The sequence below is a fragment of the Anarhichas minor genome, unplaced genomic scaffold (assembly GCF_050575085.1).
Source record: "Anarhichas minor isolate MPS153535 unplaced genomic scaffold, ASM5057508v1 ptg000062l, whole genome shotgun sequence".
NCBI lineage: Eukaryota > Metazoa > Chordata > Actinopteri > Perciformes > Anarhichadidae > Anarhichas > Anarhichas minor.
This window is the reverse complement of record NW_027466508.1, coordinates 548,518-572,627: the sequence shown is the minus strand read 5'-3', so window position 1 is coordinate 572,627 and position 24,110 is coordinate 548,518. Positions and strand designations below refer to the sequence as shown.

Below are 24,110 nucleotides of genomic sequence, written 5' to 3'. Positions count from 1 at the left end.
CTTGGTGTGGCCTAAAAAAACATGTCATCCCTGCAGCACTCTATGGGGGCACAGCCACTGTTTACCCAGGCCCCTATAAATGTTTAATCCAGCCATGCTCCCTGCATGGCTGGATTAATATCAAGGGAGATTCCAAAACACATTGCATTTGCACACTTGTAGAACATATAAGCCTTTTATCATTGTTGTTTCACATTAAAAATAAATAAAAACTCATCATAGATTTGTTAAATCGTGTTCTCTGGCCCCGCCTCTCTCCCACTGGCCCCGCCTCTCTCCCACAGGAAGGAAGTGGACGTCGGGGATGCGCTCGCTTGACGTCAGCGCGCGTGCTCATACGGGGCGGGACCAGCGCTGGCCCTCACGATGGTCACCCAAACTTTTCACATCTGTAGTAAAGTTGACCAAGAGGCTCCTCCTCACTAGCAAGAGAAAAAAACAAGAACAGTTACGCTTTCACTTTAGGGGTATGCTTGGGATTTTATTCTTATATTAAAATCTTAATTTTATATTTTGGAAGTAACGTGAAGATGGGACGTTTCATCTGAAGTATAGACGTGTTTGACGTATTTGGGTAAGTCTGCACGTATCTGTGTGTTTTATCTAGCGAACCGTATGGACGGTTTTTATTTTTTATTTAATCCTTAAATAGATTAAGATGCTTCCTTTAACTGGAGCTTTGGTTTTGGTGTGTCTGTGTTACCGCCTTCACTTGCTGGCCGTTTAACGTACGTTAACGTATCTGGCCGCAGTGTGTTTTAAAGGAAAGCCGTTGTGAAGTTTCTGGATTATCCGGTTTTACTAGGTTTGTTAACGTTAACTTTTGCTGCTGGCTACGTGGCACAAACATTAACTTTAGTGGGGGGGGGGGGGGGGGGTGTACGCTTCTCGAACAAGTCACCGTATAAATGCAACACTCACTGTAGTAACGAATTCAGACTTTGGCCACAAGCTTATCTTAGTTTAAAGCGAGTCGTCGCTGTTCCGCGCCAAGGATTTCAAAAAACTGTTTACCTGCGCGGGACAGGCTTTCCACTTCCTGTACGCTTGCCTCGCGCGGCGCTCCCATTGGCTACTTCCGAGAAAAAAGGGCGGCACCGCTGCGTCTGTTAGGCCCGGCGATTTGATGGAATGCACGTCAGTTACCGCCAATATGAATCTGGTGTTTTGATTAGATTTAAACGTATTATGTGATACATTTTAAAAGGAACGGCGGGAGTACAGCTAATTAAACCATCGGTATGTGCTTAGTCTAGTTTATTATTGTCACGTTTCTTATTTTAACGTATCCGACAAATTAAGTTCACTAAAGAAGCGGTAAGGATGTCTCTGCGAAAACATGTAAGTAAACTAAAGAGCTTAATAATGTAGCTAAAAAACTACATAGGTTTAAGATATATTAATGCTAATTAACATGGTGGATAAACTACAACAACAAAGTATTACAAATTCCTTTGTGCGATTTGGTTAGTGCGAAAAAAGGTTGAATAGATAAGTTAATTGTTGATTTTTTCACCAATACTGTTTCTAATATTTACTATCATATCTGAATATATATAGCTGTGTTAATGACTAGCTAACGGTAGCTAATATAATCCTAATTCAATTCTTATGTTAAGGTGGATGGGCTTCTACATCCTTATCATTGTCTTTTTGTTTTCTTTATTTTTTTCTGACTAGGATGGTTGCTTTGTTGCACCCCAGGTTCCGGTAAATACTCCAAAGACGTCATCTCGTCCGTGTGCAGTGTCAGTGGAGAACCAGCTCGCCATGAGTCCCCTCACTACACCTAAAAAGGGAAGGGAAGTAGGCTCCGTGGACCCCTGGACGCCGACCTCCAACCTTAAAATGCTCATCAGCGCTGCTAGTCCTGACATCAGGAACCGAGAGAAGGAGCTGTGCATGGACAATGACGGGCGGGACAGTCTTGATGCTTCACAGGTACAGAAAAAAAAAAAAATCATCAACACGGGATAGACGCTTACTTACAAGTCAAGGCGCTCAAAGGAATACATTTCTTAACTGTTCTCTTCCCGTAGGACACTGAAAATGGAGAAGAGTCAGAGAAAATGATCAGCAGGAAGGAGAAGAGTCTGGGTTTGCTCTGTCATAAATTCCTCGCCCGCTACCCAGATTACCCAGACCCTGGCCTCAACAACGACATCTGCCTGGATGACGTGGCCACTGAGCTCAGTATGTTTTCTTTATCACCTATTGGTTGTAGAGGAATAAGTAATAAGATCACAATCAATGCCAGATACATACACTGTTTCTTTTACTATTTGTGATACTAGCTCAGTTATTAACTTGCATCTTTTTTTTGCCTTTTGTGTGTTTTCTCTTCTGTCCGCTCAGGCGTAGAACGCCGGCGCATCTACGACATCATGAACGTGCTGGAGAGCCTGCACATGGTGAGCCGCTCCGCCAAGAACCGCTACACGTGGCACGGGCGGACCAACCTGGCTCAGACTCTGGCCATTTTGAAGCAGGTGGGCGAGGAGCAAAAGTACGGCCAGCAGATGCTGCACATCCGGCAGCGTCTCCTGGACAAGGAGTTTGACTTCGACGGGGAGGAGAAGGAGAACGAGGAGGTGGTGGAGCTGGAGACCGGGGAGCATGGGCAGAAGGAGCTCTTCTTTGTGGAGCTTCCAGGAGTAGAGTTCAAAGCAGGTGAGAAGCTGTTTGTCATACTTTAGGCCGGATTCTTCGGTCCTTGATGTCCATGTTTTGTGGCGCAGTAATCTGATATCTTTTTCCTGTCCAGCCTCTGTTAACAGTCGGAAGGACAAATCTCTGAGGGTGATGAGCCAGAAGTTTGTCATGCTCTTCCTGGTGTCTCATCCTCGCGTGGTCAGTCTAGACGTGGCCGCCAAGATCCTGATCGGAGAGGACCAGGGCGCTGATCAAGACAAGAACAAGTTCAAGAGTGAGTCCAGAGCCTGCAAGATGGAGGGTTGTTTAAAGTCCTAGTAAAATGATGCTGATGTTGGTTTTAGAACTTCCTTGCACTGTAAAGCTATTTAAAACCTTTGAAAAAGTCTATACAAAATACATTTATTACCAGTTTAACATTATTTAAGTCAGTATTATTATTATTGCACAATTACTGCAATCTATACTCAACCATACCCACGCGGCATGTGCGTTTAAAAAAAGCTGGGGTGATGTCAAGTTGAAGTTTTAGACGCCGTGTCATGTGTGAATTCTGTGAGAATATGTTCTGCGTCTCTGTATCTGCAGGTGATAATCTTGATGTTTTGTTTCACGTGTGTTTTGCAGCCAAAGTGCGCCGGCTGTATGATATCGCTAATGTGCTGCGCAGCCTGAAGCTCATTGAGAAAGTCCACGTGACAGAGACGAGGGGGAGGAAACCGGCCTTTGAATGGGTCGGCCCCGAAGAATTCCCACAAGTCAAAGGTATCGCGGATCTCTTTCCCCCCATTTACTTATTATTCATATTTCGGTCCATATATTTCTGGTCTTTACTGCCAGTGCTGCTGATGGTATGTTAAATTAGTATCTCCTAGTTTCACAGACTAAACATTTACCTCTTGTTTCAGACTTGGAGAGCTCCACTTCCGAATTCTCAACCACGAAGAAAATTGTTCTGGAGTCCCGTGCGTCTTTAGACAACTGTGCCAAAAAGCTATTTTCCTCGCCGGGGGCCAAACGCAGCTTCACCCGGCACCCCTCCCTCATAAAGCTGGCCAAGAGCATTCAGGACGACCGTCGGAAGATCAATTCTGCGCCCAGCAGTCCTGTCAAGAGTTTCCTCAGTGAGTAAAGAAGTCTCTCAGGACGAGGCTATGTGTGCGGTGTATGTTTGTGAATAGTGTGACGACACAGTCTTCTCCTCTTTTATCATCAGGCGATTCAAACACTTCCTCCCTAAACAAAATGGCCCAACTTGCTGCTATTTGTAAGATCGAGCTTGACCAGAAGTCACCGTAAGTTTGGATTCATTTGGACTGTTATTCAACCTAAATAACAACCCATTCAGACACTGATGTGGTTTAAACATGTGATAGAATTTGTTGATTGGACCTCTATACTTGCAAACTACAGGTTCAGCTCCCAGCAGTTTTGTATTAAGATCATTGTAGATCTCTTGATTGTTAAATGAGAGTCCTGCTTCTGTTCCAGGACCGGAGCTGAGGCTCCAAAGCCCGCCGCCGCTGCTGCTGCTGCTGAGACGGACACTGCTGCTATGAGAGAAGAGCCGACCTCGTCTGTTTCGATGGCCCCGTTACTAACTCCACCCCCAGAGACGAGAGTCAGCGCTGCGGTCCACCTCACCCCCAACACGCCGCTGGCAGCCCTGGCTGCGGGCTCCGTCGCCTACCTCCCCGCCCAGTGTTCGCCCCTGATCCCCGTCCTGCTGCAGCAGCAGCGGGGGGGCGTGCCCTACGCCGTGTATTTGCAATCTCCTTCCCCGAGGCCGAACCCTCAGGTTCGGCCGCAGCCGACCAGCCTCGCCGTGCGCTCCATGACCTTTGAGGACAAGACCGGGCAGAGCCCCACGGGCCAGTGTGCAGCTAGGAGCATGCCGGCCTTCAGGGCGTTGGACGTCAGCCCCTTGGTGCTCAAACGGTTGCTTTTAGATTCATCCTTAGAGAGCAGCCCCTCAAAAGCCAAGAGGATGGACCCCAACTGTAAGGTAAATAATACATCTACATTTATACAACATTCTGATTGTGTTGCAAGTGGCTGGTCTTTTGCAAAAAAACAACATCAACCGGCATGTGGTTATAAAACAGATGATGAGACACAATCACGTTAAAAATGTTCGTTAAGCAGTTATTTATTTCTGACATACAGCACTTCTCTGCCCCCCTCCCCCCATTGCCCTCCTGTAGGACACGTCTCCAAAACTGTGCGAGATGCTCCAGGCCCGTCTGAAGGCTCGTCGCGGCAGTCAGCTCTCGAGCCGGCCCTCGCCCCGAGCCCTCCACCTGGACCCGGAGTTTGTCAACACCCCCGGTGGCGCTGCAGCCCATCAGACACTAGAGCAGGCCTTAGAGACCTTCCTGGACAGAGAGGACAGGGCGGCGAACTCGGACAGCGAGGCCGGATTAACACCCGTCAGAGTCGTTCCGCTCACGCCGGGACACCTCCACACCGAGGTGAACACACAAACACAATGGTGACTGGGCTTCAGTTACCAGCAGAACGCCTTTTGTTGTGTTTGTCGATTCAACGGCAGTATGTGTGACTTTTATTTTTCTGCCTGTCCAGACTTTAATACCGGCCGGATACCTGATCCCAATCTCCCAGCAGTCCCTCATCAGCTACAACTCAGCAATTCAAGATTCAGGCAGAGAAAGCAACAAGGCCTCAACTCCCACTTACAACATCTACCAAACACCAACCGCAGGTAAAGACGTCATAAAAGTTGATCTAAGGTCTCAGAGTGCACCTAGATTTAGTCTTTTTTTTGTCCTTAGTCTTTTGTTCACACGATTGTGGGAAATTCCTGCATGTGATTGATTTCATTATCAGTTAATTTGTTGGTACTCCTTTAGTCAATCGTCAATTTTGTCTCTATACGTGTTTTATGTTGTCATCAACAGGCTCCAGACCTGCCCTCGCCCAGGAGATCACGCCCATCAGCCTTCGTTTCCACAGACCCGCTGCTGCCGCCTCGCCACACGCCATCCAGCAGGCCCACCGCCTCCACAGCCCCAGTCCTGCCATCCTCAACTTCACCCTGCAGAACCTGGGCCTGATCTCCGGCTCCAGTCCAGGAAACGCTTTCACCGCCCTCCAGACTCCAGAGTGTGCCAACACCCTGGCCAGCCCGCTGGCTCTGCAGCAGAGGGGCATGGTCTTCATCAAACCGGTGTCCCCTGTGCCTGTCCAGCAGTCTGTGTCGGGGCAGCCAATGGCCCTGTTTAGTGTACAGCAGGTAAAAAAACCAGTAACTTCCCTGCTTTTCAACTAGAGATGTACAGATTGCATTTATCATGGCTGATTCCGACTTTCTTTCTTCCTAAGAAGTATAATTGACAGCATACACAAATACTACAGTAACTTTTCTGTCATGTGAAATAGAAATTCAATGGTGTATTTTGATAATAAAACATTGACAATTAAATAACTCACAAACAGCTGACCGCCGGCCGATCGATCAGTGCATCCTACATTCAACCCTTTAAAAAAACAGTTGTATAATGTCTTCTGAGGAGCTTTGTCAAGTCTGAGGAGTCACTTGAGTCAGAGTAATAGTACTACAATACTTGAGAAAGAGAGGAAGTCTTAATATTTTACTTTGAGTTTTGAAACACTTAATAAAGTGATTGACGTTCTTCAACAACCCCGTCGATATATTTTGTTAATTTGTACTCTATAAGACGTCAGAAGTATTTCACATTCAGCCTGTGAACCAATACAACCCGTTTGTGTTTTTAAAGGGTCTGTTCACACAGATGTCAGTAAAGAACTTGGGCTAGTCAGCGTGTGTCGTCGTGCAGATAGTTTAGATTTCGAGTTATCTGCATCGGGAAACTTGAAACCTCGCTGTCAGTAGTTTTCATGAGGACTCCAGTGAGGTCTGCGGAGTAACGGGGACAACTAGTTGCTTTTTGATCTGTTGAACTCGTCCTTTACGATGAAAGACTAACTGAAGATTGTGTGTCGTCCAGCCTCTGATGACCACCCCCAACGGGACGGGGCTCCCCCAGCAGAGCTTCTTCCACACGCCGGTCCCTGTCTCCCCCCTGGCTGCGATGGTCACCACCGGTGGACACCTGGCCACCAAAACTGTTTACGTTCCTCAGAGGAAGCTGGACGTCGCTGAGGACTCCTGAGGGAAGCCCCCTGATGACTGTGTACATGATGTGTGTTGTGGGTGGGTGACTGTCTTTTTTTCTGTCTGTTTGAACATTTCACAGTATTCATTACCTCTGAACATTTCACCGCCTTCATTCTGGTCACAGCCAGCTCTAAAAGTAGCTGCTATGCAGACTTTGGCCCAGTGGACACATTTCAAACCAAGTTCTCCGGATACTCATGAACACGGTTATGCTCATTGTGATGCTGGTAGAAACTTTGTTGATTCTTTTTTTTTTTCTTTCTTTCTTTTAGTTATTTCTGCTAATATGGACGATGTGATCACCAATTTCCTTTTCTTCAAATTACCAAGAGTAGTCAAAACTCACACTTAAGTAACATGGACGTTGTCGACCGAAAGGCGGGTTTGATTGGGCGCATTGTTGATTGATCATTTTGTCTCCAAGTTAAACCTAATGAGAGGACTTTTGCACAAATGTACATGTTAACTGTTACGCCTGTTAAAAATGGATTTGTTAAGAATATGTGAATGTGTGTGATTCTAAGGTTTATCAGACGAGTTTAATTTATAAGGAAATCACCTTTGTTTTCTGATGTCCTGCTAAATGTAAAATGCTAATTGAATTTTAATACATTTTTTCTATGAACATGGTGTGATGTTGGTCTGTGTTTTGGGTTACATCTCCACAACTATTTGATCAGATTCGGGCGGCAACCTCCGGTTCTGCCGAGTGAAGCCAATACTGAAGTGTCTTAAAACCTGCATCCTCTCTGCTGAACAGCAGGGGGCGACTCCTCCGGTTGCAAAAAGATGTCTAAATGATTAGAAGTCAAAAAAGGTATTATGGGACCTTAATAAGATCTCCTGCCACTCACCCATGGGTCCCGACCCAGTCTTTTGGAATGACTGCCATGTACCAACATGGCCTCCTCCTCTCGGGGTCCACCTGCAGGCCAAACTGTAACATTTGCCTCATGAGCATCACAGAGTCACTATGGCTCACCAACGTGTTCACATTCAGATGTGCAGTTGTCAGTTACATGCTTTGAGCTCCCATCATTTATGTCCATAATCCTCTAACATACCATGAGGATGGCTCAGCTGTCAGTCAGGGTTTTGTTTAGAGTTTGTTTAGTGTCTGCCTGCGAGTCCAGAACAAATGTTCGGGCCTCTTTCAGCCTGTGATGAAGGGTCAGAGGGCTCTGCTCTGTCACAAGTTATTTTTAGGAGGATATTTTCATTGAAGCGTCACCGGTGGACTGTGGTGATGGCGAGATGGACGGTATTTAAGCCGCCCGGGGAGAGTTCACTGCCACGGTAGGACCAGAGCACACAGGCTTGGATTCAAGGTAAGGACTCATTCCTGTTATTTGAGTGGTTTATTACAACATGGGTAATGTGGTTGATTAGTTTTATAGGTTGAATTACATTATTTTATCAGACTTTATTTAGTCCTTTCTGACATGAACCTCAATCCCAGGAGCCAGTTCCATGTGAGATTTCTGATTTGTAAAATCTGACATTTCCTGTATTGTTGGCGGCTTTTGTCTCTTGTCTTTGGTCTCTGATGTCTCAGTAAAGCCTCGCTTCCTAGAATATCACATACCAGACCTGTGAGGTGATGGGCAGCCTCTGATATGAGCAGGAACTGGAATGTCAGAGAGCAGAGCGGCACGGCCACATCTCCACGCTGACGTTAGAGTCAAATCTGATTAAATGAGAACCATCAAAACTGAAATACTAATAACACTGTGTGAGAGTTGAGTGGTTTAAGTGAGGAACATTTAGGTTTTTAAAGGTAAAAAAAAAAGAGGTAAGATTCTTTCAATTCATAGGAAGTTATATTTAGATCGACGTTCAACTCCTGTGATGAATGCATCTTTGTTTACTGTCTTAAACTGTCTTTTTAAATTCTGACTTGATGTGACATAATGTATTATTATCATCATCATAGTCATCTAACAGGAAACGTCCTCAGTTGGCATTTCTTTTGTCTGGACCTGCTGGTGCACATTTCTTATTTCCAATACTTAAACAACTAGTCAATCACTTAATGAAACAAAATAAGATAATATAAAAAAAATAAAAAAAAAGTGAATTGCGTTTATCAAATGAAAATATCAAAACAAATAATATGCAGCGAAATCGTTACTTAAATGTAACGTTGCAGCCCTAAAATAGACTCTAAAAGACTATTCGGTGTGTTTGTTGTCGGACTGAAAACAAAGTAATTTGTTGGAGTTTGTTCTTTTGTTTCTGTAAGATGCCGAACTGGGGAGGAGGCACCAAGTGTGCGGCCTGTGAGAAGACGGTGTACCACGCAGAGGAGATCCAGTGTAACGGGAGGAGCTTCCACAAGACCTGTTTCATCTGCAGTGAGCAGCACACTGGTTCTTTCTTCTGTTTACTGGTGCAGCACAGAGAGTGTCATGGTGGAGCAGCAGAATGTTGCTGAACAATGTCCCTCCATGTTTCTGTGAGGCTCGTTTGCTCTTATCAGCTGCCTTGTTGACGCCTTTGGGTGCTGGTGAACTGAGAGAAGAGCCCAACAACAGCACAGCGGCATCTATCTGTATTCTTTTGTAGTGAAGAGTCCAGATTTTGTAGTTTTATTTTCTTTGTTTTAGTTTTTATTATACTTTATTTTGTTCTTTGCTGTTCATTCTTGCTTCCTATTCCCTCTACCGATTCCTTCTTTCGTGCTTCTGTTTTTTTGCCACAATTCATCTTTTTTCTTTCTGTCACTTTCTTTCTTTCCTCTTTATACACTTCTTCTCCTCTCCCTCCTTCTCCTGTTGCTGCTCTTTAATGTTCAACCAGCACAAACCACATTCTCTCAGCAATCTTTCATATATTCCCTTTTTTTTTTCTTCATGTAACGACGTGTTGTGGTAGTTGAATGGCCGCTCTCTGGCTTTGACTGCCCCAGCAGAGTTTCCCCCTCTTCTCCTTCTGTTTGACCGGGTGGTCTCATCCGGGGACGCCTCGTATCGGTTTACTGCTCTCTGCTCTCTGCTCAAACACAAACCCTCTCCAGCTGGTTGGACGTGAGTCCGTGTGACTGCTTGATTGTTCCAGTGGGAGCCCTGAAAGGCCTCCGCGATGAGCACAACCATCATGCTAAGTGTTCGTCTTTTCTCGAACATTCACCTCGCACTCTCCTCTCTTCCTACAAATAGAAACACAAGACATCTGAGTGTGATGCCCCCGTTGACTGATAAAACCAGCTATGTCGGAGCTTTATTTAACGTCCATTACTCCACCATGACACTCCCCAGTCTGGGCAAACTGAATCCATTTCACTCAGACAACAGCTGGTTTAAATGTGCAAAATATTTGTGTTTCTTTCACACAGTGAGCTGCAGAAAAGGGCTGGACAGCACCACGGTTGCGGCACACGAGTCTGAGATTTACTGCAAGTCCTGCTATGGCAAGAAATATGGGCCAAAAGGCTACGGATACGGGCAAGGAGCTGGAGCTCTGAGCTCTGACCCTCCTCGACATGTGGGCCTGCAGCATCACGAGTACGTTAGAGACACAAGTCTCCATCGCACCCAAATCACATAAGTCAACATGTTCACAACATATCTTACCCCTATAGTGGTATGGAGCCATGTAGGTAGTTTTATGTGCGGAGGCTTTAAGATCTATAACTAGGTAACTCTGCCGTTCTCCAGTGTGATAGGGGTTCCTTTCTAAACACAGCTGCACAAACACGTCTATAACTTGAGAAATGTTGTTTACCTTCTACATTAAAAAGAAAAAGCAGGACACAAGAAGGTGTAAATATAACTAAAGTGTTCCATGATGTGTTGACACGAGTGAAATTCAGGGAGGAACTAAATTGTGAGTATTCAAAAATAGTGAATCGATAAAAGCATGGTTGGTACAAACATTTGGTGATGCTGCTTTTAGCCATTATGCCTCAAGCCATTTTTAAACAGAACTAAAAACCTATTACGTCTGACTTTCATGTAGTGTTTTTTAGTGTTTCTATTATTTTTGCTTATTAAATATGAATTAATACAGTCTTGTTTTTACACTGGTTTTAGTATTTGTACGAATTTTATTTCTTATTTTATTTCGCTCTAATTTTACTTTTTTTTATGTTTTACTGTTTTACCATAATCAATTTATTTAGTGTTGTATTTTATTTTTTCTTAACTTCATTTGGTGTGCATTAGTCTCATCTTTTCTCCATTTTCCATTTGAATTGCAGTTGATTGATTCGTATGAAAGGTGCTATATGAATAAAACTTGATTGATTGATGTCATCACAGTGTTAGCTCTAAACCACGACCAGCTTCCACAAACTCCAATGACAAAAAGTCTTCCCCGAAGTTTGGATGTTCAGACCGCTGCCCTCGCTGCTCCAAAGCCGTCTTCGCAGCTGAGAAGGTGATGGGAGCAGGGAAGGTAAGGAACACTGTGGTGGATTTGTTTTAATGAAATTTGTTTATTGTACTTTAATTTCCACGCATTTTAAATACACCACCCTTTAATGTGAAGTTGCTGCTTTCCTGCTGCCTCAGCAGACTAATGTTGATTTCAGACCTCTTATCTCTAAATAATCTTAAACGATACCACCAAGGCGCTCTTAGAGCCCAAACAAGTGGTGGCAGAGAATGAGGTCCCAAGTGCAGGAACAATCTCTTTAAAGCTTTACCAAAAATACAGCAACGCACTAAACTCTTCCAGGAACTCTGTGGTGAAAAGTCTCTCTGGTCAAACAGAGACTGAAGCAGAGAAAGGCCTCATATAGTCCCACAGGCCGACGAGCTCATCGAGTGCTGACGACAGGCAGCTGCAAAGACTGTCAGCCAGGAAGTCACATTGTGGTAGAGGAGCAGAGGGATTCATAACAGCTGTGTGCAATCTAATGCCATATTCACATGGTAACAATAACAAAATAATTCTGACCCCCAAACGGTTCACAAACAAACATGAAAATACCTAAAAAACAACCAATCTGCCTGACAGACATGCAAAGGCCCAAGAACATAAATCCTTGTGACCTTTCCTGTAAAGATATGGTCACATGACATCTCACCCCGTATCACAGTTACTTCAATTGAAGCCCAAACGATGGAACAATTCAAGGGTGCGTTTCCGGATTTCGCTGTGATCTCCGGCTGGTCACGGCTCATCTTCGGATGTCCTCAATGTTCAGTTTATTATATTTGATATGGACGTCACATTGGATTTAGAATTATAACATTTATGCACAAGAAGCAGATGCATTGTGTTTAGTGTTTGCAGCGAAATGCTGATTTACAACAGCTTTCCACGGGACACTAAAGTTAATAGAAAAAACAAAAGGATATACATTAACAAATACATCCACAAATACATACACACCCATTTACATCCACAAAGTACAGGTGTGTCTACAGCGGTATTGGCCATGATTTAATACCTCTATTAAAAACATATAAATTGTGTTGCATTTTCAATTCAGTTGGTAGACAGTTCAATAGTTTTTGCTCCTTTGACAGAGAAGACTGATTGTCCAAATTAGCCAGTAGAAAATGTAGAAGTTATTATTCTGGCTTCTTTCTGCATCATTACACAGCTGGGCCACAAACTGTAGCATCACTCTCATACACTGTTCATAGTTTATGATTGCTCATGTTTTTTTCTGGGCCCTCGTTCTGTTTGAATGGCTAGATTCAGCTTCATTTGTCTTTATTAATATCTTAATGTGTGTGTGTGTGTGTGTGTGTGTGTGTGTGTGTGTGTGTGTGTGTGTGTGTGTGTGTGTGTGTGTGTGTGTGTGTGTGTGTGTGTGTGCGTGCGTGTAGCCCTGGCATAAAACCTGTTTCCGCTGCGCCCTGTGTGGTAAAAGCCTGGAGTCGACCACCGTGACAGACAAGGATGGAGAGCTGTACTGTAAAGGTACACACTGCATATAGACTCAATACTTTTTGAGGGTCCTGCATTGAAAGTACTTTGAAAGCAAATTTTAATCATTAACATAGAAATACAGCCCACAGAACGCAGATCAGATTTGAAAATCAAATCAGAAAATGTTTATTTTTACCTCAGCATTGTTTATTTATTTTTTATTTTCTTTGCAGTTTGCTACGCCAAACACTTCGGGCCAAAAGGATTTGGACTGGGGAACGCCGCCATGTTGGAGTAACGACAGGAAACTCTTGTGGTTTTAAACTCGCATTCACTGTGTCACACAGCAGCTTTTTACCTTTCACCTTTACACTGGATGATGTTTGTTATACATGAAAGACGCCATATTGGGCATCACAAAACCTGAGCAGATAAAATGAGATTAAAATGATGGTTCATTGTGAGTTCAAAATAAAACTATTATGGTGAAATGTATCTTGAATGGAGTTTATTCATGGAACATGACATTGTTTTCATTAATAAAGGTAAAGAGGAAACAGAGCTTTCACTCACATGCAAACATTTATTTTGAATCATTTTCTTTGTATTACTACTTATAGTTTTGATAACTCGCCCAACCCTGCTTATAAGTCTATGCATGAATTTGTTGCCTCCTGCCGTGAGAAGGCAATTAGCAGCGCCTCATCTTGTTCAAGTTCAATTATTAATAGAATCTTATTTGCATTCATAAATAATTATATGCAACAATTAATTAGAGTAATCAAGGCTACAAGTGATTAACAAACGGAACAAGTTAATTTCTCCCAAACAGTTATGTGAGCAGCCGAGCGGAGCGCGATGGGATTAGACGTGTTTTGTCAAACTAAAAATAAAGCTGCTATCTCACACCATTAAATCAGAAGAGATGAGAACATGGTCACTCCGAAAGATGACTTCATTCAGGGAACTATTATTGTGCCTTTTAAGGCTGCTCCCTCTTAGTAGACAGACAGAAGTCATTTTTTCATGCTGAATGATTTCCAAGAAACTTCCGAGCTTTAGATCTCTGGTGAACACAAGATATAAAGTGCTGCTTTTGCTTGATTCTTTCTAGAGAAATCTATTTTTTACAGATCTGTCCCATAAATCAAATAATCAGTTGGTGGACGCAATCGTATCACACACAACAAATCTCTTTTCTTTTTAAGTTTGAACCTGCAGACACTTAGATCACTGCTTTAACAGACTCCCTTTTAATTTGTCTCATTATTTATATAAAAATATTGGTTAACAGAGCTTTAAAAACAAAAATGTGATGCTCAGGCTCGTTAATAGCGACACATAATGTGTCAAAAGAGTAAAAAAATAACATGTTTGCTTCACGTGACTTCAAACCGAGGCTCGAAAAAACGACCTGCACAATAATCTGGACATTTATGAGCCTCACCACAATGATGTACTGATTTACAGAGTTTCCGCTCCTCCTGTACGTGAGTCCAGACAGTCAGTTCAAAGGGCAGGCACAACATTGCTTTATTGAAGAACTATAGTGGTCATCCATTATTAAACACATGCAACTCTTACAAAAGGCATAAAACCAACTGTTTACACGTACAAAGATCCTCTTTTTTCCCCAGAACAGATGATAAGAAATAGGCTTGATGTGTTCATAAAAAACATCTCAAAACTTCAATTACAATTTAGGCCTTTATATGTTCGTTAACCTCGCCCCAAAGCAAAACATTTGTGATTTCCATTCGTTGGTCAAGTATAAGGCAGCAGCAGTCTTACAAAGAGCTGAATCAAACGATACATTTACACAATACTTTGTGTTCCGTGGTCTCTGTTCACATGGAGCCAAACCGTTAAAAAAATAAATAAATACACTTTGTGCTTTTGGTCCAGAACCACTGTAAGAGTCTGACTTTTGACCCTGAGGGAGGGGCGGCGCGGAGGTCAGACCATGTCGGTGTGTCCGAACATGGGCTGGTCGCGGCCGGGCGGAAACTGCTGCGTCCAGTCGATGACGGCCGGCTTGACGAGGCCACAACAACGCAGGTGGAAGAAGGACACCAGGTTCCTCACGACGCCCAAACTGCAGAGAGACGAGACAGAGAGAGGACTATCAGTCAGAGCCCATTGACAGATGCACTTCCACTTTTTGACATAATATGCCTACGAGATGCTGGATGATGGTTGACCAGGTGCCATTTTTTAGATGTTCTTATGAGCGGGGATTTTGCTAAATCAACCAGGTCCAGCATTATTTGCAAGAGCTTTCCATTATGTCCAGTCCTCACAAACAGTTCCACTAGAAGATTTTCACTGCACTTTTCTCCACAAGACATTTTCTAATTTCATTCACAACCACAGTTACAGCCTCACCAGATTTCGTGCAAATGCATCGATGGTCGGGAGACTTTCTTTTCTATTCCATCAGTTTAATTCTCAGGAAACAGTTTCTAAGATTTCTTTTTTAAATATGAGCTTTAAAATGGTGGTTAGTTGATTTTAGCATTAAGGTATATGGAAAAAACAATGAATGTAATCTTAGTGGGGCATCAGTTAAGGATTTAGGTCCTGATTCTATTTCCATAGAGACTTAATATCACGTTTGGCACAGTGGCATCACTAATAAATCAGGATTAATGTACAAACAGATGTCCATTACTGCACAAGACCTCGACTGAAATCCATAACGCTTCCCCTGCATCATAATTACAACACAACCGTTAACTACAGACATTAATCTTCTGACGTCAAACACTGATCTAAAATAGTTTACCAACTGAAATAAAGCACACGGCATTATAAAGCTGCACTTAACAACAACTTTAGTATCAAAAGATAGTGACGTAGTGCACTCAATGACATCACTAATATCAACTCACTTGTATGGATTCTGCCTGAGGGAGCCAGATTGTCGGAGCTTCTTCTGGTGGAGCGTCAGGTTCATCCGCTCCGCTGTGGTCAGTCCCAGGAAGGCAATCTGCTCCGGCACAAAAGGACAAACATCAGAACAACATCTTCTAGTTTTTAAGACAAAGAACACTGTTCATAGGAAGTCTGAGAGCTGTAGAAAGCTCACTAGCAGACTCCAAGCAGCCCGGTCACCTGGTAGAGCTGCATCAGCAGGATCAAGCCGGACCAGCAGGTGTGATAGAAGGCCAGCAGGAAGACGCACAGCAGCCAGGGAGAGCAGCTGACCAGGGCAGAGACCACACCCCACACGCCCTGCTCCTCGTAATACAGCACACAGTGAGTGGACCAGTCTGGAGAGAAGAATATATACATACACGGCACAGTTGAGTGTACGTGGGAATGTAAAACGGTGTCAGATGTTGTTCCACTGAATGTCAAGACACTCACATGTGAGGCAACCGTAGAACATCCAGGCTCCCATCAGCATGAGGGAGATTAGAAAGAGGATGAAGTAATGATGGTTCCTCGCACCTGGAACACAACACATCTATTAGTCAAAAGACCCGACATTGTGTGCACTTCTGAGGGAGCTGACAATAACATATATATTAACTATAATAACATATTGCATCGTAATAAGTCAAAACGCACATGTAACACGTGCAATAATAACAGTAACTGATGGTTAATGAGTTACCGTTCTAAAATAGGTTTTTAATACAGCTTTCTTATAGTCTCAATTTGTTGTAATTTTGAATTCATACTCGCTAATAATCTCTAATATAAACAGTTTATCCATGACATGCTGGTCATGTTTTTATGTTAATGTGACTTTTGTCCATATTTCCTTAACACAAATTTATATGTAAAAGAAAAATACTCTCCTTGAAAGAATATAAAACTAGATTTCCTTTCTCATTTCCTGAGGAGTTTATAGTCTTAGTTTACTTAGCAGAATCTTAAAAAAAAAGCCTGTGCACAGATAATTAATAAATCTACAATTGGACAAGAAACTAATTATTATTTTTTATTACTGTTTTTAAGATTGTGAAACAGCGCCATTTATCTTATTTCCTCAAAAGCTACTTAACTTAAATAAAGATAATCTTCAGACACATACAGTCTCACCATTCTGTGTATTTTGATGAAACCTCTCAGTACTAAAAAAACAAACTAATTTTGAGGATTGTTCATGTATGTTCTCTCAAACTAGAGACACATGTAACTGTATATATCCTGACAGCTGCAGTCAGTGTTTACGTGCTACGACCTGTCGTACCGATGCAGCCGTTGGTCCAGACGGAGTGGTGATCCTGCTTCGCCACGCAGGCGTCACAGTGGAAGCAGTGGTTCGCTCTCATTGGTTTCTTTATCTGTGTGTAAGGGAATGTAAAACATAACAGGTTGTCACAGTTTGTGTTAGTGGAGCGGCGTCTTAGAAAGTGAACGTTTTGTGTTCAGAAACTCACCATGCAGGAAGTGCAGAATATTCTGGGGTCCAGACAGCCGGCTTCAGCCAACACCAACACATTCTGACGACACAAACAAAACAACACTCAGTTCATCCGTCACAGAACATTTACACGTTAGATGTTATTTTTCAGTGTCCCAACTTTTCTTGCCATTTTCTTCTCTTCTTCGGTTGCCTTGACGGAGCCGGGGTCGGTCGTGCAGGTGCGGAGGTAATAGTAGAGCAGAGCGGTGGCATTCAGAGAGAACAAGACCTGAACTGTGGCGCTGGGTCCATGTGGGGGTCAGAGGTTAAGAAACGCTTCCTTCATCAGCTTGATCAACAGGATGAAAACATCAAACATTACTCTTAACTAACATCTCTTTGTTTACTTCCTGTCTCTGATAATGAAACTTAAGTGGAGAGTTTCTCACTCTTAATACAGTGTAAAATATTATAAACCAACTTTACATTCACAGGCCTTTCCTTTGCCTCCGTCTGATACATTTTTAACCATTAAAATCTACTGTAGCTCCTCTAAATGTCCGTCTGACCCTAAATCCTCTCAAGGTAAGAGAAACGCCCACCCTACGACGAAACAAGCGCCGATATGCAGGAAACATCTCACATTTCTGTTTGTTTTCTTTGGAGAAAGGATATCTGGCAGGAACCAGAGGCACCAGGTGACGAGCATCCAGAACACCGAAGCCATGAGAGCTGTAGCTGGTAGGAGAGTCTGGAAGGTTGCGCTCGGGAAGTTCCTGATGAGACACAAACATTTCTTATTAGAGGACAAACAACATGCGCAACATCTCCTTTTACAGTGGAGAGGACAGCTCAGTGCACACGTGTCCTCACCTCGAGGCCAGATTGACCACACCTATCAAACATGCCAGCAGGATCCCTTTGAGCAACCAGGACTCTGAGTTCAGATCTACTATGGCGCCCACACTTCCAAAGATGCCAGTGCAGAGCAGAAACTGCAGAAAGAGCTGGAAAATACAAACAGGTAAGGGTTATTTCTTTTATACTTTGACATGAGATGGCACGTGTGTGGCCTTTAGTTCGTGTGTACCCTGTATCTGTTGAAGATCCGCAGGCAGCGCGACTTTGAGCGAATCCTCTCCTGTTTGACGTGGTTGAGCACGTGGATGAGCAGCGGGCTGTGCACCTGGTGGGCCAAGTCGATGGGCGTGTGACCCTGAGGAAGAAGCATTAAAAACACCATGAAGATGTGCATCGTTGCGGACTTTATTCAACATGCGAGGGGTTTGTAATTGTGCTGCTTTTAAATGGACTGTTCACACTGCGAGTAACTAAACTGCTGCACACAAGATGTCTTCCGTTTCACTGCAAAGCACATTTTCAGTGTTTCAGTGAAGTAACAATAAGTTAAGAACGTTGAGTGAAGAGGGACTTTAGCTTTATCTATCTTGGGTCTCTCACATCAATTGTCAAAAATAAAAGAAATGCTTTTGAGATAATTATTCCAGTATTTCAAATAATAGCAGAAGACTAAGAAGCCTCATATGTCTTCAACATTTTTCACTCACAACAAAGTGTGGATGCCAGATGGTCACACAAGCCCGGCAACAGCCATTTCTTCTCAGCCAAACTTCTTTGGTCATTTAGCGCCGAGAGAAATACGTTTCTGACTCACGGCGTGCGTTACTCACAGTGTGACAGCAGACTGAAACCTGCTCTACAACACTCACGTTGATGTTTTCTGCATCCACGCCGGCCCCGGCTTCCAACAGGATGTGGGCGGAGTCTACATTTCCTGCCAGCACGGCGCAGTGCAGCGGAGTGTTCCTGTTCACTTTGTCCACAGCGCTCACAGAAGCGTTATTCTTGATCAAGAAATTTGTGGGTTCAGGCCTACGACAGAAGAACAACACGTGCCGTTTATTATTCTAGAACTTCTTTAGAGGTCAGACTAACAGACTCAGAACTATTTTATATATTTTTGCAGTTTAATAGACAAACAAACAACATTAAAGAAATATGTGTTTCAGGCAGCAAAAGACTGTGTTCTGTGATTATACATCCCGGCTTATTAATACACTATGCTTTGATGTAAACATGTGGGCATTCAACATGTGCAGGATACTTTCACATTCAGACCTACAAATGTAAAAATAATCAAAGACCTGACCTCCATTCACGTTGCCACACCTCACATATGGAGTTGAACCCAGTGGGCTTTAAAATCTGTCTGGAAAAGATTAAGATTGATTACCCAATAATTTTCTGGGCCGCTAACATCAGCGATGTCTGTCCGTTGCAGTCAGGTCCATCGACCTCCTGGAGGCAAATGAGAGGATTATCATTAAAAAATAAAAAGAGTGATAAAGACCCCCACAAAGAGAAACAAAGGTGTTACGGGTTGTGCTTGGGGTCACACCTGTCCCTTAGCCATTAGATAAGCTGCTATGGCCATGTGCTGGAAGAGGATGGCGAGGTGGAGAGCGCCGTAACCTTCTCCGTCTGCGACGGTGGGATCTGCTCCGTATCTCATCAGCTGGATCACCATGGGAAGGTGGCCCTGCCTCATCATCGACAAAACAAACAGATTTTATAGAGGAAGCACTGACCTGACAAAGTCAACATGTCACAACTTTGGCAGTTGAGATACAGTTACGTGTTCCTTTTGACTACACACTACTGGAGAACATATTCTCCCCCAGTTCTGATGTCTGATAAATAAGTATCAAAAGCAGAATCAAAAGCTAATTAATATTCATGAGAACTGGGAATGCTGGGACTAAAGCAACGCTGTGATCCGTTTTCTGTCTACGTCACTGGTCACACATGGGTCAACAGACATGTGTTCACATGTAGATTGATATTTATTTGTCTTTCATTTACATTCAAACCTCCTAAAGCTTCTATTTTTAACATTTTATTCAAACATTTATTTTGACAGATAAATGAAATGTAAATAGTTGAACCAGGATTTAATGAAATCTGAGACAGAAAAGCAACAAATCTCTTCTTTATAGTCGTTCAGTCACCTTATGGCCCAGTGGAGAGGAGTCGAGCTCAGGTCTCCTCCGAGCTGGTCAACTATCGACCCTTTAGAAATATAATACCTGTCGGGGAAGATACAGAGAGAACATTAATATCAAAACAAATATCTGTGTCAACCGTTCAGAACATGTTGTTGTATTTCAGTTCAGTTGTCTCTATTGCTTTTCTGGTACGTTTATTATTGCTCAAAGCGCTGTGCTTCATGTCAGATGCTTCCGACAAAGAGAAACATAATACATGAAGTCCCCGAGGAAGAACTGGCTGCCCTGAAGCTGTTTGCTTTCAATATGATGTTCAGCTGAAAGCAACAACACCAATGCATTTACTTTACTTTGTGAGTGAAGCAACTCTAATTTAAAGTCATGTTACGTTAACCTATTTGTGATATTGACGTAAAAAACAGCCAATATCATACTCAATATATATGTCAATACATTTTTAATATAATGGCTCTGTGTGTCTCAGCAAATAGCATCTTAAGTACCTGAGCATACTGTAGAGTACTATGTTTTCCCAGAATTTCCCTCTAACTAAACTAGTAACTACTACTCAGATCAGACAGAGAAGTATAGTGGGTAACCTGCAGTGGAATGCTTATATGTTGACATGATATTTAAATGATTTCTGTTATTTAAATGTATAAATCTGCAGGTCTTACTTGACCAGCTCCGAGCGGTTGTTGATGGCCGCCCAGTGCAGCAGAGTGACGTTCTCCTTGTCCGGCTGCCTGACGTCGTATCCGGCTTCCACCAGCTCCTTACAGCGCTCGAGGATACCAAACCTGGGAGGGTGACGCAGAGAAAACACATGAAAGGTACTACAAGGAGTTTCTTTAAATGGTTATGAAACAGTCTCAAGTTAACACTGATATCTATATACGACCCACATAAGCAAACAAGACCACTAGCAGGATATTGGCAATTTCTATGAAGTTATTCTTAACGCATAGACATTACAGTTATTAGTCCTACATAGCCACATTGCCATGCATCCTGCTAGATTAGAAAAAAGAAAAGAAAAAGTATTAAAAATAATCTGTGTCTTTCTTTCACTCGCTTCGCTTCCAAAACAAAGCCGGCCGGATCGAGATCTTTACGCCACACAAGCAGGCGGTGCTAATGGAAACACTGTGGCTTTTGTCCACAGGGGGCGCCAAAATCAACACAACATGAAAGTTCCTTGTAGTTGCTTTAATAATAATAATAATAATAATAATAATAATAATAATAACTACCGGACTAATGCTCAATAAAATACAGAACGCTGAAAGAAATGAACATAACTACTGCTAAAGGAGCAAGTAACAACACATTTTCAACTAAAAGCCACTTGATAGGACAATAACATTTATTATTTAATCAGTTTCAGGCTGTGGAAAGAATGTGTAGCATGTATACACATGGTTCCCAGTATGTCCACAGACAGTGAGATGAATAGTCGGAGAGGAGTGTCTCTCTCCTCTCCTTTCTTTCCACGTAAAAGAAAACTGACCTTCGTTCTGCTGCACCTCAACTCACTTATCAGTTCGCAAAAGCCGCCAGCACTTCAGTTTAATGCAAAGTACTGCTGAGTGCTAATCTCAACTGGAGCACACTGAAAGCTTTGTGCTGCCTTTACTTCAACTGACTTATTTCTTAAGTGCTTTAAAACTGGACCAAAAGGAACCGACTCATCATCCGTCTGACTGCTGATTAAACACAGAGCTCTGAGAGCCGATGTGCATTCCTTGAATTTCATTGAGTGACTCCGTTGCAAATACGTCAATCAAATACTTGTCAGTGGCAGATGTCTGCGCTCCAGAGTTTTAATATATTTGAATCTTCATAATTATGTGCATTTACCATTATGAAAACACTGTAGTTGAAAAAACATTTTCGATAACATATACATGAACTGCACAGGAGTATTTTTACTGGACATATTCAGAGAAAACAGCAATGAAAACAGAAACTACCATTTGAGAATCTGCAGTTGGGTTTAAATCTAAACTATATCTTGTTATGTTTCGGGTAACATTATCAAACCTAAATGTTTACGTCCAGATAAACAATTTGATCCTGAACACTGACACAAAATATTATCTGACAAAGGTTTTACGAGGGGGGCATCTGCAACGTTTGAGAAACAGGAAGTGTGTGCTTGATGCAACAACTGTCAAGTTATTGGTTGAACAATAGATATTAATGCAAAGGGATATCAGAGAAAGTCTAGTTTATTACAACTTGGGTTTTATTTTGGAGTTTGGGCAATCATTTCCATGAGTGAAAGATTTAGGAAAACAACAAATTCTCTTGCATGAATTTGAACTACACGTTAAACTGTCCACTGTCTGTCCCACCACTTACTGTGTTGCCTTCACTATGTCCCAACTGCCATTTTCATCCATGTGCGACCGTCTCTTCGGCTGCTGACTGATGTCCATCTCCTGATCTCCGCTTTGGAAAGCCGCCATGAACGGGTGCGCCGCTCTCGGCCCGTGACTGTGAGAATGACCCGGGTGTTCGTGGTTACAGCTGTCGTGCATGTGGCCGTGACCCTGCAACACACACACACACACACACACACACACACACACGCGCGCACACACGCACACACACACACACACACGGTCAAAAGTGATCTCAAACAATAAAATGGCGGAGAACGATAGCTTTCATCGGACAGTTACAGTCCGTAGATAACTAAATATACTGTGATAGACAAGGTTATCCACTTGCTACCAACGAGCTGACTGATTTTATATTATTTTGGATTTGTAAACAGCAGCATGCAATGGTTAGAGCAGATGTATGAGAAGTGCAGGTTTTCTATCTAATGGGTGGTAGTAGTTGATTCCGGGACAACTCGGGTTACTTGTACTCTGTGTGATGCAAATAAACCTGCGTGGAGGGAAGAAAATCCAATCTCTCTTGTGTTCTGTGGGTGTTCGCATTGAGTTTTAACCAAAAGTCATATAGTCAATGAAGCTGATCATCAACATCAAAAATCAACCACTACAGCAGCCGGGGTTCACATAAAAACATAATACAAAAAGACAACATCAACACAATACATCAGAGCTACAGTTAAAGCAGGGAAATTAAAAGTTATACCAAATGCACAGGTTCAAGAGTGCAAGTTTCCAGCTGTGCATGATGCATCCTCTGGGATGGATGTTGAGTGTTGATGGTCATGTTCTGAAGGATGGCTTACCTAACATATGGCAGAAGCTAACCACTGTCTGGCCATGAACAGTGTAACACATGTGGGTTTGGATGAAGACATGCAGCTAACGACTATCACAAAACAGCCCAGAGTACAGCTGTGAAAGAGCATTCAAATAGAATAAGACAGGCAAAGTAACAACGCAAAGAAATGGGTACAAACACACGCGCTGGCTGTCAGCGCATCATGTCATCCAGACAAATCAAACTGACATTTCCTGACGTGGACGTCTGTGCATTAACTCGAAGAAAATAAGCTAAATCTGACCGTTGGGGTTGAGGAGAGATTGGCTTGCTGAGCTACTGTTTAACGTCAGGTAACTAGCAGCAGAAGCTAACAACGCCCACTGAAGCTAACAGTACTGACAGTGTCGACGGCTATCAGTGAGGACAGGTTATTCCGCGTGACAGCAACTTACCGACAAGCTACGGTGAACCAGAAAGCTAGCTACAAAAGATGCGAACAACCTGCGGAGATATTAGTAACGTTATTGAACAAACTAAAGTTACATTAGTCTCCAGCGGGTGAATTAGGTAATAACACAAGTAACGTTAAAGAAACAGCAAAATAAAGCCATCAACCGACTCACATTATCGTCTTCTTTCCAGTCCATCTTGTGAAGGAACGAAGAGAAAGTTCCTGTCGCTGGACGGATCAACGTGCCACTTAATTTACCACATACCGGTTTGTTTTTTCAAAATAAAAGTCGCGAGGATACGGATACAGGTGAAAAAAATCTGATGTTGAAAATACAGGAAGCCGAATTATTAATTATTTAGAAGATATTCTGTTCCTACATACAATCCATAACTTAACTGTTGAATAGAGATTCTAATATGTTCAAATTATATTCTGATGCTTGGATGCATA

General features: G+C 42.8%; 3 protein-coding genes across 8 annotated transcripts; 2 read left to right on the top strand and 1 right to left on the bottom strand.

Annotated features, from left to right (window-relative positions):
* The first annotated feature begins 354 nt into the window (after positions 1–354).
* Positions 355–8,436, top strand: e2f8 (E2F transcription factor 8). 2 transcript variants are annotated; one of them, XM_076077869.1, is made up of 13 exons: positions 355–574; positions 1,681–1,941; positions 2,040–2,193; positions 2,356–2,670; positions 2,765–2,926; positions 3,280–3,417; positions 3,561–3,776; positions 3,869–3,947; positions 4,144–4,657; positions 4,857–5,123; positions 5,236–5,374; positions 5,571–5,905; positions 6,642–8,436. In XM_076077869.1, exons 2-13 carry the CDS (start codon positions 1,771–1,773, stop codon positions 6,804–6,806), a joined length of 2,655 nt encoding a protein of 884 aa, XP_075933984.1. In that variant the 5' UTR covers positions 355–574; positions 1,681–1,770; the 3' UTR covers positions 6,807–8,436. The 2 variants fall into 2 exon arrangements, with proteins under 2 accessions (XP_075933984.1, XP_075933985.1); XM_076077870.1 differs by lacking the exon at positions 355–574 and having other exon boundaries at positions 1,504–1,941.
* csrp3 (cysteine and glycine-rich protein 3 (cardiac LIM protein)) lies at positions 8,125–13,134 on the top strand. Of its 4 annotated transcripts, XM_076077876.1 has the most exons (6): positions 8,125–8,139; positions 9,054–9,165; positions 10,146–10,314; positions 11,077–11,206; positions 12,592–12,685; positions 12,868–13,134. In XM_076077876.1, the coding sequence occupies exons 2-6, from the start codon at positions 9,054–9,056 to the stop codon at positions 12,930–12,932; spliced, it is 570 nt and encodes a 189-aa protein (XP_075933991.1). In that variant the 5' UTR covers positions 8,125–8,139; the 3' UTR covers positions 12,933–13,134. The 4 variants fall into 4 exon arrangements, with proteins under 4 accessions (XP_075933991.1, XP_075933990.1, XP_075933989.1 ...); XM_076077875.1 differs by lacking the exon at positions 8,125–8,139 and having other exon boundaries at positions 8,457–9,165; positions 11,077–11,188; XM_076077874.1 differs by lacking the exon at positions 8,125–8,139 and having other exon boundaries at positions 8,457–9,165; positions 12,592–12,679.
* Positions 13,135–14,142: 1,008 nt separating this feature from the next.
* zdhhc13 (zDHHC palmitoyltransferase 13) lies at positions 14,143–23,905 on the bottom strand. Of its 2 annotated transcripts, none has more exons than XM_076077871.1 (17): positions 23,830–23,905; positions 22,382–22,572; positions 20,695–20,817; positions 20,021–20,098; positions 19,411–19,555; positions 19,246–19,310; positions 18,722–18,884; positions 18,082–18,207; positions 17,865–17,998; positions 17,667–17,767; positions 17,170–17,303; positions 17,026–17,088; positions 16,836–16,929; positions 16,004–16,087; positions 15,749–15,906; positions 15,526–15,623; positions 14,143–14,729 (listed from the first exon to the last, which is right to left on the bottom strand). In XM_076077871.1, the coding sequence occupies exons 1-17, from the start codon at positions 23,851–23,853 to the stop codon at positions 14,591–14,593; spliced, it is 1,920 nt and encodes a 639-aa protein (XP_075933986.1). In that variant the 5' UTR covers positions 23,854–23,905; the 3' UTR covers positions 14,143–14,590. The 2 variants fall into 2 exon arrangements, with proteins under 2 accessions (XP_075933986.1, XP_075933987.1); XM_076077872.1 differs by having other exon boundaries at positions 17,179–17,303.
* Positions 23,906–24,110: the final 205 nt, after the last annotated feature.

Coding starts and splice junctions, on each gene's coding strand:
- csrp3 (XM_076077873.1), top strand. CDS start 9,893: ATGAGCACAACCATCATGCTAAGTGTTCGTCTTTTCTCGAACATTCAC. Junction 10,315..11,076: donor GTGGGCCTGCAGCATCACGA/GTACGTTAGAGA, acceptor TCACAGTGTTAG/CTCTAAACCACGACCAGCTT. Junction 11,207..12,591: donor AGGTGATGGGAGCAGGGAAG/GTAAGGAACACT, acceptor GCGTGCGTGTAG/CCCTGGCATAAAACCTGTTT.
- zdhhc13 (XM_076077871.1), bottom strand. CDS start 23,853: ATGGACTGGAAAGAAGACGATAAT. Junction 17,089..17,169: donor AGAAGAAAATGGCAAGAAAA/GTTGGGACACTG, acceptor TTGTGTCGTCAG/AATGTGTTGGTGTTGGCTGA. Junction 15,907..16,003: donor GTTCTACGGTTGCCTCACAT/GTGAGTGTCTTG, acceptor TCTTCTCTCCAG/ACTGGTCCACTCACTGTGTG.
- e2f8 (XM_076077869.1), top strand. CDS start 1,771: ATGAGTCCCCTCACTACACCTAAAAAGGGAAGGGAAGTAGGCTCCGTG. Junction 3,948..4,143: donor GAGCTTGACCAGAAGTCACC/GTAAGTTTGGAT, acceptor CTTCTGTTCCAG/GACCGGAGCTGAGGCTCCAA. Junction 5,906..6,641: donor CCCTGTTTAGTGTACAGCAG/GTAAAAAAACCA, acceptor TGTGTCGTCCAG/CCTCTGATGACCACCCCCAA.